At 37.6% G+C, this 19,443-nt stretch overlaps 1 protein-coding gene across 1 annotated transcript in view; it reads left to right on the top strand.

Annotated features, from left to right (window-relative positions):
• Nucleotides 1-19,443, top strand: part of ELOVL4 (ELOVL fatty acid elongase 4) — a 39,671-nt gene that overhangs the window by 7,387 nt on the left and 12,841 nt on the right. The window contains exons 2-3 of the mRNA XM_058836837.1: nt 14,546-14,733; nt 17,943-18,023. Coding sequence (XP_058692820.1) covers nt 14,546-14,733; nt 17,943-18,023 — 269 coding nt within the window. The remainder of the gene's footprint in view (nt 1-14,545; nt 14,734-17,942; nt 18,024-19,443) is intronic.

Here is a 19,443-nt window from a genome sequence, read left to right as displayed (position 1 = left end):
GCTCAGTGTTGTCAAACTCAAGTGCTTCTGAGTGTACGAACTTCAAAGTCTTGTGGAATTTTAAGGATGTAAATGAAGGCAGCTCTGAGATTCAGGCTTGGCAATAGTTAGGTGTTAGCCTTGTTGGGGTTTTCAGTACTGCACCCTAGCTTGTAGGCAAAGCAATAAGTAGCTGCAAGGCAAGCCTAGAGATGAACAGTGTGCGAGGTGGTTTGTATTGACTCCCTTTGGGTGTGCTTGGATCTCAAGATAAGCGTGAGCTAGATTACCTTTCTCTCATGGAAGGTGAAGAATAAGCTACCTCAGTTTGGCTTGTATTTGATGTAAGATAGTGTGATATGCCTGTGGGCATCAATTGCTCTTGGTTTGTTTTGCTTATGTCCTGCAACTCAACTTCTTTCTTTAGTTACTTGAGTAATTTCAGTGGTTTGATCCTTAACTCCTGTCCTGGAGTGTTCACTCTCTCTGTGGCATTGTGTCTGCTTGTACCATGGAATTCTTCCCTTATACTGTGTTTGCATGGCAAGGTTTTGGTACTGGGGGGCTGTGCTAGAAGCTTCCCCCATGTCCAGCAGAGCCAATGCCAGCCCATTCCAAGACAGGCCCACTGCTAGCCAAGACTGAGCCAATCAGTGATAGTAGTAAAATCTCTGTGACAACAATGACACCATCAAAAGTAGTATGGGCAGCAGATTGAGGCAGCTGAGTCTGTCCCTCTATTCCACTCTTGTGACACCCTGCGTTGAGTACAGCTTCCACCTCTTGGAGTCCCCAGCACACAAAGGACAATGACCTATTGGAGCAAATCTAGAGCAGGGCCACCAAGTTGATTAGAGGGATGGAGCACCATCCCTCTGTGAGTAAAGGCTAGGAGAACTGGAGATGTTCAACCTGGAAAAGAGAAGACTTTGGGGTGACCTAATTGTATCCTACCAGTATCTAAAAGGAGCCTACAAGAAAAATGGAAAGAAACTTTTTACAAGGGCATGTAGTGAGAGAATAGGGAGGAATGGCTTCAAACTGAAACAGGAGGTTTAGATTAGGTATTAGGAAAAAATTCTTTACTCTGAGGATGGTGTGATGGAACTGCTTTCCCAGAGAAGCTGTGGATGCCCCATCCCTGGGAATGTTTAAAGCCAGGTTGGATGGGGCTCTAAACAAGCCAGTCTAGAGGAAGATGTCCCCATTCATGACAGAGTTGTTTGAAGTGGTTGATCTTTAATGTCCCTTTCCCAAGCAGGCCATTCTATGATTCTACGATAATATATTTAAGAAGAGGGGGGAAAAAAAATGGCACAGAAGTAATTGCAGCCAGAAGAGAGAAGAGTGAGAATATGTGAGACAAACCATTCTCCAGACATGGAAGGCAGGGAAAGAAGGCGAGGAGTTGGTCCAGGTGCTGGAGCAGAGATTCCCCTGCAGCCCATGGGAAAGACCATGGTGAGCCACCTGTGCCCCTGATGCCTGTGGAGGTCCATAGGGCTGCAGAGATCCACACTGGATCAGTTTGTGAAGAGCTGCAGTCTGTGAGAAGGACTCAGGCAGGAGAATTTCATGGACCAATTCTGTGGGACCAACCTGACACCGGAGCAGGGGAAAGACTCCTCCTCCTAAGGAAGAAGCAGCATCAGAAACAACGTGTGATGAACTGACTGTAATCCCTGTTCCCTGTCTCTCATTGCCACTGGTAGGGAGAAGGTAGAGAATCAGGAGTGAAGTTAAGCCTGGGAAGGAGAGAAGGTTTGGGAGAAAAGTGTTTTTCAGGTTTGTTCTGCTTCTCATTATACAACTCAGATTTTGATTGGTAATAAATTCACATAATTTCCCAGTCATGTCTGTTTTGTCCATGACACTGATAGGTTTGTGACCTCTCCCTGTCCTTATCAGTCTCTACAACTCCCTGGAAGGTGTTTGTGGTCAGGTGGGGGTTGGTCTCTTTCTCCAGGCAGCAACTGACAGAACGAGAGGACACAGCCTTAAACTGCACTAAGGGAAATACAGGTTGGATATTAGGAAAAAGTTTTTTACAGAAAGGGTGATAAAGTATTAGGATGGTCTGGCTGAGGAGGTGGTGGAGTCACCGTCCCTGGATGTGTTTAAAAAAAGACTGTGATGTGGCACTCAGTGCCATGATCTAGTTGAAGTGTTGGGCCTGGGTTGGACTTGATGATCTTGAAGGTCTCTTCCAACCTCATGATTCTGAGTAACTCATGAACCTTTTCTTCTGTTTTCTCTGCCCTGTCCAGCTGGGAGGGGAATGATAGAGCAGCATTGGTGGGTACCTGGCCTTCAGACAGGGTCGAACCACCACATCCCTAGTTTCACTTTCTGTTTCAGCATAATCATGAACTCATGACTGTGGTTTGTTTCCATCATATTTTCTTATTCATCTTACCTATTTTGCTATAACTAAAAGTGTCTTCTTCCAGCTCTTGCACATGTTGTGCTTAGTTTACATGCTTGAGTGTGGTGTTCTCCTATTTTCTTTTTTTAATCTGCTTATAGATAGTATCTCCTTGATTCCTTCTCCCAATTATGACCAATAAAAAAAAATTGTTTTATTGCTTTCTAAATGTTCCTAGAATATTGCTGGAAGAAGGGAATTTATAGCTCATGTCTTTCACTTTTTCTATTGAGCCAGCAAATCTCTCTGGCATGATTTTATGTCCTTCTATTCTTAGAATATAATTTTAACACCTTGTATTTAAATGGTTTGAGGTAGTATAAAGAAAAAAAAAAGTAGTTAGTAGTTTAATTGACTAGCTGGGCTGTAAATAGGAGACTTCATAATCATATCTTCTACAGTTTATTATTTAGTGGTTTACCAGGAACAGATGTGCCCAATAGAAATACATACAGAGTACACCAAAATGCTTTGATAATTAGGTCATGATTTTTTTTCCTCTGTCCAATCTCCTTTTCAGTGACCCCTGAATTTTTTACCAAGACTGAGAAACTTTATTGCAGAAACCATTAAAGAAGCTTGGGGGCCATGTGTTACCATAGAAGGTAGCACAACTGTAGAATTGAAAGGATTTAGTTGTAGCAGTCGTTTGGACGTGGACATTATGTAGCTTCCAAACTGATGATTTTGCTACTGTGTGATTAGGGAATGAAAGATTCAGATACTGATCATTCTCTTCATCATTTTTGGTTTAAGAGCATTTTGTCATTCAGTTCATATTTTGAAAATCAGCATTTCAAAATTAGTCTCTTTTTTTGATGTTTGGTTCCTCACCCCCAATTTGTCATTTTTGCTTATGTTAAAGGGATGTTGAGGAATTAAGTTCTAAATGTTTTAGTGTTTTGTTTTTCCTTGGAGGTTTTGACTGATGTATTTGTGTTAAGCTAGCAGAAGACCTAATGTATCTCACAACTGTAAATTTACTTCTGCCTCTGAACTTTGAAGAGCTAATGCATATCAGTAACTCCTTTTGTAGTTTTTAATCAAAACAAAATTCTCATTTCATTTATCCTTCTGTAAAACCAAAGTGATGAGGAGGATCCTTGTGATACTGCAAACAGGAAAACCAGGTAGTTTATCAGAGAGCTTTCTGTGCAGCTTCTTGCAGATTTTCTCCTGTAGCTTTCTGGTATTATTTTTAGGTAGATTTCACTTGCCATTGCTGGTTTTCATACATGTTTAAGCACTGCATTTAAAACTCTCTAAATGTTCATCTGCAGCCCCAAATGTCTGTGTTACAAGAGCAGCAGTGTAAGTTGCTTACATTTATTATATAGTTAAGCATCACTAGACTTCTCTTGTGTTAGCACATTAGCAAAACATGTATCAGTGCTGAATTTACTGTCCTGTATGTGTGCTGAGTCTGTGACACCTGACTCTGCAGTGGATAAGACCTTGCAGAGTTATTATTGAACTGATGTTAATAACCTTTCACATTTTTCAAGGAATTTGCATTTAAACTGAGGGAATCCAGTAACAATATCTGTCTATAGAGAAGATCATCATACTCTGTGATCATCCCTTTCAGCATTATATAACTCTGTGTGAGCCAATAGACTAATCTGTTATTGCAACATTGGATGTGCATAAATCCTGTGTTTGTATTACTGCTTACTGATACCCCTACAACTATGTTCATAGTGCCAAACCCCAGCACTTTTGTGTGAAGTAAAGACATGTCCAGTCTGAGCTCTGAGAAATAGTTTTGGCAAAACCCACAAAAGTTTGAATAAAAGTTTCAGTAGAAGAAAAGCTTCATGAGTGTGTTTTGTGCAGTACTTCTATTGCTTTAGAAATACATAGACTGGATCATAAAGTCTGCAACTAGTTCATAAAATTACATTGTGTGGTAGAGTTGGGGGTTTTGTTTGCTTTCATCTGTTCATTCCATAACTTATTTAAGAAAAAGCATGCAGGTGTCGCTGCACTGGGAGTGCATCTTGCATTTGTGATGTTTGGAGAAGATTTGGCAGCCAGAAGAGTGCTTCATGCCTCAAGGCCTTGTATCTTGCAAATCTTGTGTAAGCTTCAGTGAGGATTATATTTTTATTATTCCTTGAAGCAGAGCATTTGTACTGTCCCCACAAGTAATCATAATCAATGGAGGAGATAAATCAAATGCAATTTGAGCAAGGTAATCTCTTTGGACTTGAAAATCTTGAGACTTGATGGTAAATTGTCATGTGTCCTGAACTTCATAGTAATTCTATTATTATCCTTGTCTGAAACACGTGTATCATGTAATTGCTGTAAACAGGCACAAAGACAATATGGTGTTAATGACTGAGTGATGGGAGTCCTGAGAAGACTAGAATGCTGGTCAGAATAACTGGAAGGCTGGTTAAAATACATCTGGCCTTTTAACAGCAAATTGGGATTAGGCCTTCCTGTTGCTTTAATGGGAGTTTATGAAACACATGCACTTTACACAGGTGTTCATTAGCTGCAGGAGATGTTGCTCTCAGCTCTGTGGCATTTTGAATTTATGTTGCTGTATACAGCTTTAAAGAAGGCTAAGCAGTCAGTTACAAAGCCTTGAAATTCAAAACAAAGCCACAACTGTTTGTGGGTGGTACCTGTTAGTCTTGCCTTATAGTCATCTTGCTTTTGGTGTAGCATCTCTCATTTCTGACCAAAACAAGATTTTGTACCGCAAAATTAGAATATGTGGGTTCCCTTGTTTTGATTTTTGGGGTATGTTCTCTTATTATTCAGTACTTGAGGCTGAATATTCTTACTCCTTCACCTTATTTTTATGTTCTGTGGCTTGTTAAAATGACAATACTTTACCATAAAATTTTGTTGTCTCTAATTTGTTTGGGTCAAGAACAAGTTTGTTCCTGACTATTTAAAGCTTAAGGATAGACAAAATACTGAACTCAGATGTTTAGATTTATTATCAAAGATTTTAAAAAAACTTCCTTTCTCTCTACTGTTGTACAAATTAATTTTTAAAAATATTACTTAAACCAGATCAGCTATTACACTTTTTTTTTTGCTGGGTTTTGGGAACCTTTGTCATGTCATCCTTAGCTTTACCAATATCATACATGGGAAGAAATTGTTTACCATGAGGGTGGTGAGGCACTGGAACAGGATGCCCAGAGAAGCTGTGGATGCCCCATCCCTGGAAGTGTTCAAGACCAGGCTGGATGGGACTCTGAGCAATCTCTAGCGGGAGGTGTCCCTGATCGTGACAGGGTAGTTTGAAGTGAATCATCTTTAAGGTCCCTTCCATGCCATTCTTTGATTCTCTGATACTTATCTGTGTTTTCTTGCCAGTCATTACCACCACTGATACTGTGACATTACAATAATACAGAATTTTTTGTGAAATAAAGCAGCAGGGGCTTGACTGGTTCCTGAGAAACCAGTGCAAGGCCAATTTAAATGTTTGTAGAGTGTCCAGAGATGAGCCATGCAGATGATTTTGTCATTGGAAAATACGACTTCAGGTGAATGAGATGAAGTCTCTTTAAGAAAAATTTAAAAAGAAAGAAAGAAGAAAAAAATAAAGGCAAGTAGTGAGTGACCTGATAACTGTTCAGAACTACCCAGATGAGGAAAGAAAAAAATGATAGGTCTAGGAAAGAAAATTATAATTAACTCATTAAAGTCTAATCTTAATTTCTTTGGCTGTAGAGAGCAACTTTATGCAGTGGGTCTAGTTAAAGTTTTACAACAAGCTCCTGTATGTTCTACTGGGCTTTCTGGCTCTGAGAAGACATATCCTGTACTAAAATGGGAAATTCTTCTAAGAAAGATCTCTTAGCTTATACATGTGTTAATGGAAGCTTCATGGCCTTTGCTTTGTAGGTGATACTAGATTATCTCTGAGTTAGGTACAGGTATCTTTGACCCTGTCAAACTCCTTAGAAATGCCTATAGTGCCAGAAGACTTTAGACATTGCCAAGTATGATCAATAAGAAAGAAGCATAAACTGGCCATTCTTTTTGTCCCAATGATTTTGCTTTCCTGGAACAATCTGTCTTCACAATCCCTCCTAAGAAGACATGGACTTTTCTTTTGCCTGAAACATGGATGAGGCTATAGGGATATCCTTTTAGTTAATGCAGTAGCTTCAATCTGCTATTACAGGATTTCTTATTAAAAAAACCAACTTTCAAAACTGAGATTATTAGCAACAGGACAAGAGGAAATGGCCTCAAGCTGTTCAGGCAAGGTTCAGGCTGGACACCAGGAAAAATTTCTTCACTGAAAGGTTGGTTAGAAATTGGAATGGGCTGCCCCAGGAAGTGGTGGAGTCACCATCCCTGGGGGTGTTCAAGAAACAACTGAACGTGGCACTTAGGTGCTATGGTTTAATTGACATGGTGGTGTTCAGTCATAGGATGGATTCGATGATCCTGAAGGTCTTTTCCAACTTTAATGATTCTATAATTCCATGAATTGAGGATTAAAGTGCAATTTGTGCAATGAATAATCAATAGCAAAGCAGGTAAGTTAATTCAAACAATGACGACATAAAAGAAAAATTTGTTTGGGGCCATATAAACAGCTCTATTAAAATAATTGTAAGTGAACAGAAAATTTTTAATTGTATAGGTTTTCAATCCAAAAATACATGGCCTCTCAATTTTCACTTTGCAATGCTGCTTCATTATCAATCTTCAGTCTCAAACTGTGCAGCCCATGTAGTCCTGTACTGTTTTAAAGGTTAAGTTCATAGCTTTAGCTGTTGCTGTTTTGAGGTCTTAGTCAACATTCCTTTTTTCTTGGAATTTCTACAAACTGCTAACAGTAAATCTACTTTTAAATTATTGTGATGTATTACTCAGTTTAGTTTAAAAGCATAGGGTCTAATCAGGTAGATGCTTATTGAAGTTTACTTTCAACAGATCCAGTCTACAGTGGTTGTGTAGTCAGACTGAATCTTACATTCACTTATAAATATTTACATGGCTGAACCAATATTTCTAATAAAGATGTTGGAGAGAAGTATGTTGTATATTTATATGTAGCCAGAAAGAAAAGGGGAGGGAAAGGAGCACTAAAGTCATTGAAGATATTTAGTGTGAAAACTTCGTAAATATTTTAAGGTGTGTGAAGTTATGTTTCTCACCTGTTTTTTTATAGATGTACTTTCGTTTTGTAATTATTTCAGTTGTAGTGGAACTAAGAAGATGTGGGAAATTCTTAGATAATTAAAACACTATTGCTTATGGAACAGTACTCCAATTAGGTAATACTGCTTTGTCTTCCTTACATTGTGGAGTTAAAATTTCAAATGTTTAAGGAAGTCTTTCTTAAACTTGAGGTTGGCTTTGAGAGGACTTTTGTTAAAATAAAGGTGATCTGCAGAGAGGTCTCACAGAACCACTTTTAAATACTTGCCATCATTACTGCAGTGTCTTTAGAAATGTAATTGGACAGATGGATGTGCTGGATTGGCACTGTAAGTGTCTTTGCGCTGAGAATAGTATCAATAGCTATTAATAACTTTGAAAGTCTCTCCAGATAAATTAGTGAGTAGCGACCTTATAGCTAAGGAATGCATATGTTGTTAAATTAAAAATAAAGATTTTCTAAGTAGTTATTTTGAACCTAACAAGAACCCAGGGAACTGCAAAAATCATGTATTTTAGTAATATAATACTTTCTCTAAAACTAATTTTAAAAGCAGGGATAATCACCATTGTACTGTTTCAGGATTTCTCTAGGTGAATGTCAAAGTAACTGTACTATGCATTTGTTTGCTTATTTTTAAAGTTTTTACTTCTTGGAGAAAGAAATAATTGATCATAGGCTAAATAAAATGCAAGGAATGTAACCATCTAAAATCTCTATCAGAAAGGAAATGCTGAACCATATTTAACAGAAATGCCTGGCATATTAAAACAATTACAGTATGTTTCTCAAAAGTTTCTTGTGATTTTTAATGCTAGAACACCATCACTGCAGACTTACTTATTGAAATTAATTTTCGCTTTCAATCCATATTTCAGTGTAGGTTAATTATGTCCTCTTTGGACATTTCCAGGCAGGATATTCAGACTTTTCACTAGTCCTGTTCTTCTTTCTTTGAAGGAAGAAATCAAAGGGGTTTATGTGTGTATTTCTTGTTAATTTCCTCACAAAATTAATTTCCTGCAAAGGTAGGTACCTCAGGGTAATTTCAATTATTTATATATATATAAATAATAAAATATATACTTACATATAATATATCTACACATATAAATATATAAATGTAAGTTCTCCTGGGTTTTGTCTTTGCAAGGTGAAAGGTTAGAATGTGTATACACAAAATGAGAGGCAAGCCTTGTGTGTATGCATATTTCCTAACATAATGGTAATTTTGTATCAGGAACATGTTAGCAGATGCTTTAGCATAGGCTGGATTCATTTTTGCTATAAAGTGCAACCCTAAGTGTTTGTTCTAAAACTTTTCTCACCTTACCAGAAGAGCACTGTACTACAGGCTGTGCTGTCACAGCAGACATTTTATTTGTGATCGAATTAGAATCTGGGTCTTGGGATTTGAAAGACAAACGCATTAATCCCCTGAAAGATTCAGTCAATCTCTGTCAATTCTAATCAGGTAAAGGCATTGGTCTTTTTGCTTTACAGCAGTTGGAGGGATTTCTTTTAATTCAGGGAGCTGGCCTTTTTATTTCAAGCTTGTTTCATCTTTGAGGTAAAAATATCCCTCTTCTGTGTGAAATATTGCAGGATTTATTGCACTCATATGTCCCCTTAAGCTATTACAGTTCTCTGTAATTTGCAGAAGTCTTTTGTGGTCATCAGCACCATCTAGTAAGTAGGACACAAAATTATGCTGGTTTTGCTAAAACAGGTTGGGGGATGGGAGGAAGGTGTTAGAGTAGCTTGGAATGTTTGTTACTTGAGCAGATGACTTAAGATATTGAATTTAGCTTGGTTTGAAAGACAGCATCTGAAAAGAAGTTTGGAGCAAGGGTCTGCATTTTACTGGTGTTTCTGTGTAGAACATGGACAAGCAGGCTTGCCAGGCAAACTGAAATGAAGTTGGTATTGTACTTTGAAATTGGTTTGGAATGATACGTGGAGTTGACTTACAATGCGCCAAGTTACTTCGCATTATCCAGGAGAGATCCTGTGATGAAAACATCCTGGGATTAATAGTATCATGTTTTCTGATGCCACAGTACTAGTTAAAAATAATTATATGCAGAGGCTCCTAGATGCCATTAAAATAAAGTAGTGTTCACAGTTAGCACAGTGGAATAGACTCTTCTACTGTTTTGGCCAGGATGTACTTCAGAACTGAACTGCCTACCATGTTCCCTCTCTTAGAAGCATTTTGTGTTTGAAGTATAATTACTTGTCCTAAGAGAGGTCAGGCCCTCAAAATGGCAATGTTAGATTCCCTGGCCAGTGTGTTACAAGATGTATATCGGTAATACATGTTTTTCCTGTAAATACTTAGATTTCTTTGAGATGCAGTGGCTCACTGTCCAAAAACCCTTTGCAGATGGAAAGTAGTAGGCTGAAACTGAATCGAAGGGTTAAAAGAACTTAGAAGCTAAGTATGTGGCTAGCAAGAGAGAGGCAGTATGTTTTGATTAAGAGGGGTAGAAACTATGTAAAGGATTAATTATTAGATGGACCTAGTAAAGCTAAGGCAAAGTATTATTTGCTTGACGTAGTTGTGTTTGTAGAAGGAGACAAGAAAGATGAGCCGTTGTGAAGATGAAGAAACCATAACTGCACCTGGGCCCAGAAACCAGCCAGAACCAGGATGGGAACCCATGGCTTATGTCCAAAGGGCTAGGGAGCCTGCCATCAAGAAAAAGGTGAAAAGTTTAGCACGAGGAAGACATCCCTGACTTCATCTTAGGAGACCACTGACCCATTTCAAAACTCACTGACCTATTTGAATGAAGAAAGTGCACAGGTGTGAAAGGACTTTGAATTAATTTTAATACGAAGCAGGGGTAGGTGGGGTTAGGCAATGCGTATGTTAGTAATGCATAGTAAATAGTTATGTGTATATGTAAGATTTTTGTAGATAAAGGGGGGCAAGAGCCCCGTAGATTTCGCACATGCCTTTGGAAGGTTTTCCTGGATGTGCCTGGCACGTAATAAACATACCATCTCTAATTTTAATTAGTTGGAGGGGTTTTTTGTCAGCGTATCAAAACCATGGTATGGAAGAGTAATGGCAGCTTCTCGGGTGCTCCTGTGTAGTTGTCAGAGTTAATGAAATATATCTCTTGGTTTTCTTCAGTGAAGTTCTTCAATTTATAGTATTTATGGAAAGGAGGTGGAAGAATTGTTTACAGTGCTGGTGAGGTGTGAGGCAAAGCCTATTTGCAGCTGGGTTTTAATGCAAGTTGTCCTTTTGTCTTTCCTTTCACCCTCTAGTGAATCCTTATTCTTTCATCTAGAATTCTAGAAATCTTTGTCTCCTGACACAAAAAGAAATCTGGACTAGATCATGTTTTCCTGTTTTCAGCAGTGGGTGAATGTTCACCTCCTGGCTAAAATTCAGGTCTTCATCTTTCACATTTCTTTGTATTGCCACTTCAGTGTGTAAGATATGATGAAATATTATGTTAGAAAATAGAAGACAGATTTTCTAATGTGTCTTGTCCTCTTTATCCTCTTTATATTGCTTAGTGCAAGAAACCTGGGAAAGCAACTGTGTCTCTTGCCTCACCTGCTCTTAACTCTGTACACTACAGTGATGGCAGATCTGGATTTGATTAAGGCATGTCACTCACTGACTATTCCCAAAGCTGTCTCTTAACTGGCACCTTTCTTCTTGTTTCATGATGAGTCCTTGCCTATTATTTGGTACCAGATAGATGATGAGGTTCTTTCTCTCTTTTTTTTCCTTCTTTTTGCTTTTTTCTTTTTTTTCCTCCTTCCTCCTTCCTCCTTCCTCCTTCCTCCTTCCTCCTTCCTCCTTCCTCCTTCCTCCTTCCTCCTTCCTCCTTCCTCCTTCCTCCTTCCTCCTTCCTCCTTCCTCCTTCCTCCTTCCTCCTTCCTCCTTCCTCTTTCCTTTCCTTTCCTTTCCTTTCCTTTCCTTTCCTTTCCTTTCCTTTCCTTTCCTTTCCTTTCCTTTCCTTTCCTTTCCTTTCCTTTCCTTTCCTTTCCTTTCCTTTCCTTTCCTTTCCTTTCCTTTCCTTTCCTTTCCTTTCCTTTCCTTTCCTTTCCTTTCCTTTCCTTTCCTTTCCTTTCCTTTCCTTTCCTTTCCTTTCCTTTCCTTTCCTTTTCTTCCTCTTTTCTTTTCTTTTCTTCCTCTTTTCTTTTCTTTTCTTCCTCTTTTCTTTTCTTTTCTTTTCTTCCTCTTTTCTTTTCTTTTCTTCCTCTTTTCTTTTCTTCCTCTTTTCTTTTCTTTTCTTCCTCTTTTCTTTTCTTTTCTTCCTCTTTTCTTTTCTTTTCTTCCTCTTTTCTTTTCTTTTCTTCCTCTTTTCTTTTCTTTTCTTCCTCTTTTCTTTTCTTTTCTTCCTCTTTTCTTTTCTTTTCTTCCTCTTTTCTTTTCTTCCTCTTTTCTTTTCTTTTCTTCCTCTTTTCTTTTCTTTTCTTCCTCTTTTCTTTTCTTTTCTTCCTCTTTTCTTTTCTTTTCTTCCTCTTTTCTTTTCTTTTCTTCCTCTTTTCTTTTCTTTTCTTCCTCTTTTCTTTTCTTTTCTTCCTCTTTTCTTTTCTTTTCTTCCTCTTTTCTTTTCTTCCTCTTTTCTTTTCTTTTCTTCCTCTTTTCTTTTCTTTTCTTCCTCTTTTCTTTTCTTTTCTTCCTCTTTTCTTTTCTTTTCTTCCTCTTTTCTTTTCTTTTCTTCCTCTTTTCTTTTCTTTTCTTCCTCTTTTCTTTTCTTTTCTTCCTCTTTTCTTTTCTTTTCTTCCTCTTTTCTTTTCTTTTCTTCCTCTTTTCTTTTCTTTTCTTCCTCTTTTCTTTTCTTTTCTTCCTCTTTTCTTTTCTTTTCTTCCTCTTTTCTTTTCTTTTCTTCCTCTTTTCTTTTCTTTTCTTCCTCTTTTCTTTTCTTCCTCTTTTCTTTTCTTTTCTTCCTCTTTTCTTTTCTTTTCTTCCTCTTTTCTTTTCTTTTCTTCCTCTTTTCTTTTCTTTTCTTCCTCTTTTCTTTTCTTTTCTTCCTCTTTTCTTTTCTTTTCTTCCTCTTTTCTTTTCTTTTCTTCCTCTTTTCTTTTCTTCCTCTTTTCTTTTCTTCCTCTTTTCGTGTGTTATCTTTTCTTCTTAAATTCAGATTGGTAGAGCAATTCCTAAAGGCAAGAGGGAACTAAGGTGTAAAGGATATAAGAGTGTAATAATTTCAATGCAGTAGTGATTTCAACTTCGGTAGGTGGTATTCTCTGTGGTTTCAGGAACTTGCCTGCTAAGTGCTAACTGTTGTCTCTCACTCTGTTCAGGTCCTCATTTATTGCCTGTGTTTCTACAGCTGATCTGTCTGATTTTTTGACACTCCTCCCTGTAGTCCTCACCCTATCTTGCCCTTGGCTTCTTTAGGTGGCTGTGGCCACACAGCTGAATCCCATCATTCTGGCAGCATCAGTGTCCTTTCTTGAAGTTTCCATTCATTAAGATGAATTTTCTTGTCTGATATTAATAGCCATAATGAAGCAGTTAGGTTTCTCTTTCTTCTTTTCCAGTTGTTTTTAGACCTCCTAGCACCTTGGAATGTGCAGCTCAGTTATTGTTAAATCATCTGGAAGAAGAATCTGTGTTCTGCACGTTCGCTTTTGCTAGATCACAGTACTTGTTATTTATTAGAACTAGAGGGCCTCATGAAATTTATTCCTAAAATTAGGTTCTGATTTATGGCCTTAAGTACAGCAAATGAAGCAAGAAAGAAATGTAGGAGAAGTAATGACAGCACTGTTCTGTAGTTTCCTCATTTGTCTTGGTAAGAAAGGTTTCCTAGCTTGTTGGTTGTATGCCTCGGATCAGGAATACAACCTGGAATTAATTTATGCTATAGGGATTTTTCATGGTCTTTGACTTACTCTTCTCTAAAGAAACTTGTCTTCCAGGAAAATATCTGGGCAGCTGCATTTGTGAGTTTGCCCACACTTGACTGAAGACAGGTGTTTCAGAAGTTTGAGCTTCCCAAGGAGCCCTCTGAAGTGATTTCCATAGGAACTGTAACTGGCCTAAGCATCTGGAAAATAATCCAGTTAATGTCATAGAGCTGTGCAGTGTCTGAAGTTCTGATAGTTCTGAAGCAGTTAGCTTTTATGTCTTGCTACAACTTGATATTAACCTTCAGGGCAGTGGGGGACATGTGACACATGGGACAACACAGGCACTAAATAAGGAAGTGTCACTGCAGTCTCACTTCCCTCCTCTAGCAGAACGATCTTCTAATCCTGGATGTCACTGGTTCATCAGGCTAAGACTGCTTTTTTCATACTGATCCAGAACTTAATATAGCATATTCTCAGCTCTGAAATATGTGTAATGTAACTGGATCCCGTGAGTGACTGAAGGAGACTGTAGATAAAACCTTTGTTTCCCATATGGCAGCACAGATTGACTAGAACAATCCCTTTAGAACTCTTTTATTTGATTGTTTTCTGGTAACATTGCTAGTATTCTGTCTGAAATATGAGGCTGACCTACATCAAATAGAAAAGGTTATCTATTATCATACAACCTGTATAAAATCGATAGGAGACTTTCTAGTGGCTAATTTTAAACTAATGAAAGCTGCTGGTTTTCTCAGTATTTTGCCAAATTTGTGTATCTTTCGTTTGCAGTGGTGTTGAATATTTGGTTATACTGCCACTGCAGTCACTATTCATCATAAGCAAAATTTGTTTGGGGTGATTAGTGGGTTGATTTATCCTTGGGCTCATGTGATTCTGTTCACTTTATTGTTTTGGATCGTAGAACTGGACAACAGAGCTTGAATGACATAATCTCTCTGCGAGGTAATGTGATATTGTGGGGTTGTTTAAAAAACTATTTTCTTTAACCTTCCTAGAAAGAATGAGTGCATTGTGTTTCTACTATCTGATGCAGCTATTCCAGGAGAAAATAATACTTAAATTCAGTGCTTAAAGTGATGATGGAATATATTTTATTTGGACCTTGTTGACTATGTCTATTTGCTTCACTCCCCCAGACAAACGTGTTGATGATTGGCCCTTGATGCAGTCTCCATTTCCAACACTGACTATAAGCACTATTTATCTCCTCACTGTCTGGCTGGGCCCCAAATGGATGAAGACAAGAGAGCCCTTCCAGTTACGCTTCCTGTTGGTTGTTTACAACTTTGGAATGGTTCTGCTCAACTTCTTCATTTTCAAAGAGGTGTGTATGCCCTCTTGCAAGAGGGAATTCTTGCTGAGGTTTGAGGATGTCAGAATGAAATGATGTTGCATGTTCTTGGTGTCTGTTGAGAGTGAATATTTTGCACAGACTTTTAAAGATGAGTTTGCCTTTGAGGTGAGTATTTCTGTAAATAGGTAGTTTCTGTTTGAGAATAATTGCATTAAATGAGTCTATAGAGAGAATTTGTGTTTGAGGTATTCCAAGTTCTTAGATTTGTGTTAGTCTAAATACTGGAGAGAATAAAATCTGTAGATTTAATACCTGTAACTGATACTTTTTTTTTCATCTTAATAATCCTAAAGGGTATTGGAATGTATCTTGTTAGAAATTGAGCTGTTTGTTTACACTTTCCATGTATTAATAATATTTAGAAATTCAGATGTCTGTTGTCTGTAGTGAGAAAAAGTATCTTGTCTGTAAGTTATCTTCAATAAAAACGAAGTGAGCTATATATTTAAATAAAAATAAAAGGATACAGGCTTCTAAAATTTGTTTTGCAATGTTCTGAGTGTGTTATTTGTAATAAGTTTCACTCTTGCTGCATTTTTCCTTTGTTGGATTTTCTGCACATAGGAAATGAATAGTAACACTGCAGTGGATCAGCTGTGTGCAGTAGGTAACTGGGATTACCTAACAGTTTGGTAATTATTATTCAAGGATAGCTGTGCAGAATATGGCTGATGCTAAGTTTATGCTGCTGTGGCTGCTTGTGTGGATCAGGAGTTGTCTTCCTGGCAGACTTCTGATCATAGATTTGCAAAATCTGTTTCCAGAAGTAAGCAAATGAACAGAGCAGTTAAAATTACAGCATTGCAAAACTGTCTGTTCTGTACTTTTGCCAGGAAAAAATGGCATATCTGATGATTATCTACATTCTGACCCTTTCCTAGAGCTTCTAGCATAAAATCATCATAAAATTTCAGCCTCTCTTTAAGACATGGTTTAGTAAAATTTTAGCCGTCTTACCTTAAGCATCATTTTGTCTAAATTGTTTTCTTGGACTATTCAACTAAGTAACAAAGTGTGACAGGTATAAAAGAATTTAATACTGACATGACAGCATATTTGAAGGAAGAGATTAAATATAATCATCTTGGCAGGATAAAACTGAAACTCCTGAAATTAATTCTGCAGTGTTACTGCCATGCCTGTCTTTTTCATATACTCTTTTAAACTTGTTTGTTTTATCCATAAGCTGGATTATACCAAATTTGCAGTCAAATAATTTTCAGACCTATGTCCCTTACAGCATATGTGCTTGTAGCATTTCCAGGTCACTGAATTAACATGAAGTAGGACTGCAAATACATATTTTTTGTTGATATGCTGAAAGCTCATCACTTTATGCACAGAGTTTCCGGCTCTCTCCCAATGTTAGGTTGTTATTCAAGGCATGTGAAGGCAATGGATACAGTACTTCCAGCAAGTGTCTTTTCTTGATCATAGAGACTGATAGGAGGAAGGTGTTCAAGTTTCAGTTGTTCCCTGTAACAAGGCAATTTCTGCTTCTGAAGTTTACAATACCACTGTGCCACTATTGTAATTCACACAAGTTTTAATGTAATTGTTATGAGTGAAGTGATACTGCTGGTATTTTGTGAGCGATTGTAAAATTTCCAGACACTGCTAAGAACAGAATTTGAATGTGAAACGCCTTTAAAAGTTACTTAAATAACCATCCTGATGGCAAGCTCTTTTGTTCATCTGTGGTAGTTTATGTTAAATAGTAAGTCATAAAGAACTACAATTCTAGTGCAAGACTCATATGCTAAATTCAAATTCAGGTCCAAATTTGGTGCAAATTTTGTTTAGAACATGCATAAGTCTCAATGGAATAGACTCTATTTTGCCACAAAATCGTGAATTTCTTACTCTACTTCAGGGCAGTCTGGTGACATCAATTTACTTCCTTTTTACCAAGGGAACCTTGGTTGAGTTATCCAGTAGGTCACAGTAGAGATTGGCTGGTTTCTGTAACAGTGCAAACTTTCCCTTCTTGATTAGTACTGGATGTGCTTCTGCCTGTGTGGGACCACACCTGAGCTCCAGTTAGTTCCAGTAGTTTATAAATGGATTTAGATGATGCAGAAGTAGTTCAGTTTCTTTTCTAGGTTAATGTCCGTGGACAGTTCTTTCATCTTCTCCCTTAACACACGCGCAGCAAATAAGTCCAGAGGTTCACTAGCTTTTGTCTGCTGTGGTTTTTTTTTCCTGCATAACACTTGTTTTTGCATTTGACTGTGCTCCTAGTGCTGTGTGCAAAATGAGACACCAACTTATACTCAAGTTCAGTTTAAATAAGATGGAAGTCAGGCTAGTGGTAAGACTAGTCAGTGCCTATCCATGACAGGGTCTTTTGAGATCTTTCTCTATCACCCCAATTTATGTATCCTCCACTGCTATCTCTGTTTGATCCTTAATAGAGTGGTATTACTTAGCTTTAAACATTCTTGGATAATAACATTTATGAATGTCAAGATTAGAAGTATTACCTGAACTTTGTGCTGCTCGAGAGAAGTGTACTTCTTTCCAATGGAACCTTGCTCAAATGTCAATTTTATCTTCTCCTGTCCAGGTTTTTGCAACATGCTTAATTTGGAGGGGCCCTACAGAAGCACTTCGATTGCTTGAGGCCATTTTTGTTGGCACAAAATGGGGAACTTTTCTCTATCCTTTTCTCCTCACTGTGTTTAGTGTGTATTCAGCTTTGGCTGTTCAAAGTGGGGGGTGGATGTTCTGGATTTTAACTGTTACACTGTGTTAAGAATTGTAGATCCAAATTATCTAATCCCTGTCTCTTGAATAGTGTTCTTGAATCCATACTGGGAATAGCATTTCTGTCAATTGCAGTGAAAACAGTTTCTAAAGCTAGAGCCATCAGAAGGAATATTCATGTCCAAATAACTTAAGATCATACTAGAATTTGTTGTACAAGGCTCTAAATTATCTGGGCAGATACATGCAGGGAAAAATGCGTACATTCTTTTTAATCTATAAGAAAAAAAATAGTCTGTAATAATAGGTTGTTAGTACTAAATATTTGCTTTCTTCAATAGAATTCTGAGGACTAGAATATTTTAAGTATTTCTGTTCAGGTAAGTTTGATGTAGCAAAAAATTTGCTGATAATTGTCATAAATGTGCTTTATGTATTATACTTCCCCTCATGTATGGCTTTAATATTTTCAGTTGTTCTTGTCATCAAGAGCTCGAGGGTACAGCTATGTCTGCCAGACTGTGGATTATTCAGATAATGTTTATGAAGTTAGGGTGAGTATTTCCTTTTTGTATTTGTATATGAATGTGTGTAATCTCTAGTAGTACATGATGGTTTAAGGCTCTTCTGAAAACAGTGTTTCCACAGCTGCTGTCAGCCATGACTGTATCCCGTTACATCCTCACAGGCCACTTCAGGTTTGACTACATTGTACCTAGCAGGTTTAACCAAAGTGCATCAGCATATTTGTGCTAACTTTGATCTGACTGCTGCAAGTAAGGGGAGTCTAAAGATACCATCCTTAGCTTCATGCACAGCTGTACAATCCAGGGTAACCTTTGTGTACATACTTTGGTTCCTAGATTTGCTGAAGTTTGGGATACCAGGGTAACCACAGTAAAGGTGGTGTGTTCTAGCTAGATCAAAGCAAATAAGATTTATCATCTTATCTTGTGGTTGCACTTCACCGATACTGGTGAGGCAACTTTTTGTCTCCTTTACCCATGTTTGCTTTATGAGGTCTTGCTGGCATTTGGCAAATGTATTATCAGTATGTTTCATTGTATAATCTTAGATTTCAAATGTCTGGGTTTTGGAAAACATCCAAATTAAAAGCAAAGTGCAGATCCTTGTTCATTTTCGTAATGCTGCTGATTAGCTCATGCACTGAACTTTATCTTCCAGCTGAGCTGACACTTGAGAATCTCTCAGCTGTTCTTGCAAATTTCATGTACAGATTAGGACATGTTCCTGAAAATGCAGTGAAAGTATGGGTTATGGTAGTGGTTTGTAGTGGTTTGAAAAACGTTTGTCTGTGTGGTGGCTGTTCATGGATAGTGTTAGTCAAAAGCTTGTGCATGTGGCAGGATGGCAGTGAGAATGAAAGATTTGAGCCTTAGACCATATTTATAATGACTGATATTGCAGAACAACTGTGTGTAGATTTTTTATTGGCCTTATTGTAGCTGCCAATCTTTCACCTTTGCAAATACAGTGTTCTCTCTATGTCAGTTGCTAGAATGATTCTGTTAAAAAATTTGTTAAAAACAAGATCTAGAAAAGTATAGCAAGTGCTTGACAGGTTTGGGGTTTTTCATAGATAAGGAAAATAGAATGCCCTTGTACTTAGCTGGATGACATTGAGGACTGGTGTGGTGTATGTTGGAAGAATTTTTATATTAGCTAAATACAAGCAGTACTCTGTTTCATCCCCTCACTTATACAAGGTGCACTTTTTTGTGGGAGGCAGTGGAGAGGTCAGACCTGCTCAAAAGAATTATCATCCATTTTTGTTTGTTATGACAAGCACAGCATTATAATACAATAAAATAAAGGCAAAATGACCTGAAGAATGTATTTATACTATGTCCAGAAAGAAAGGTTTACTCTAACAATATATACTTTTTTTACTTCCTGAATTTTATTATTACTTTTTAATTTTTTAAAAATTATTTCCCAGATTTAAGGATTTGC

Source organism: Poecile atricapillus, chromosome 3 (assembly GCF_030490865.1).
Source record: "Poecile atricapillus isolate bPoeAtr1 chromosome 3, bPoeAtr1.hap1, whole genome shotgun sequence".
Taxonomy (NCBI): domain Eukaryota; kingdom Metazoa; phylum Chordata; class Aves; order Passeriformes; family Paridae; genus Poecile; species Poecile atricapillus.
Note: the sequence above shows the minus strand (reverse complement) of the source record. Positions and strands in the feature narration are given on the sequence as shown.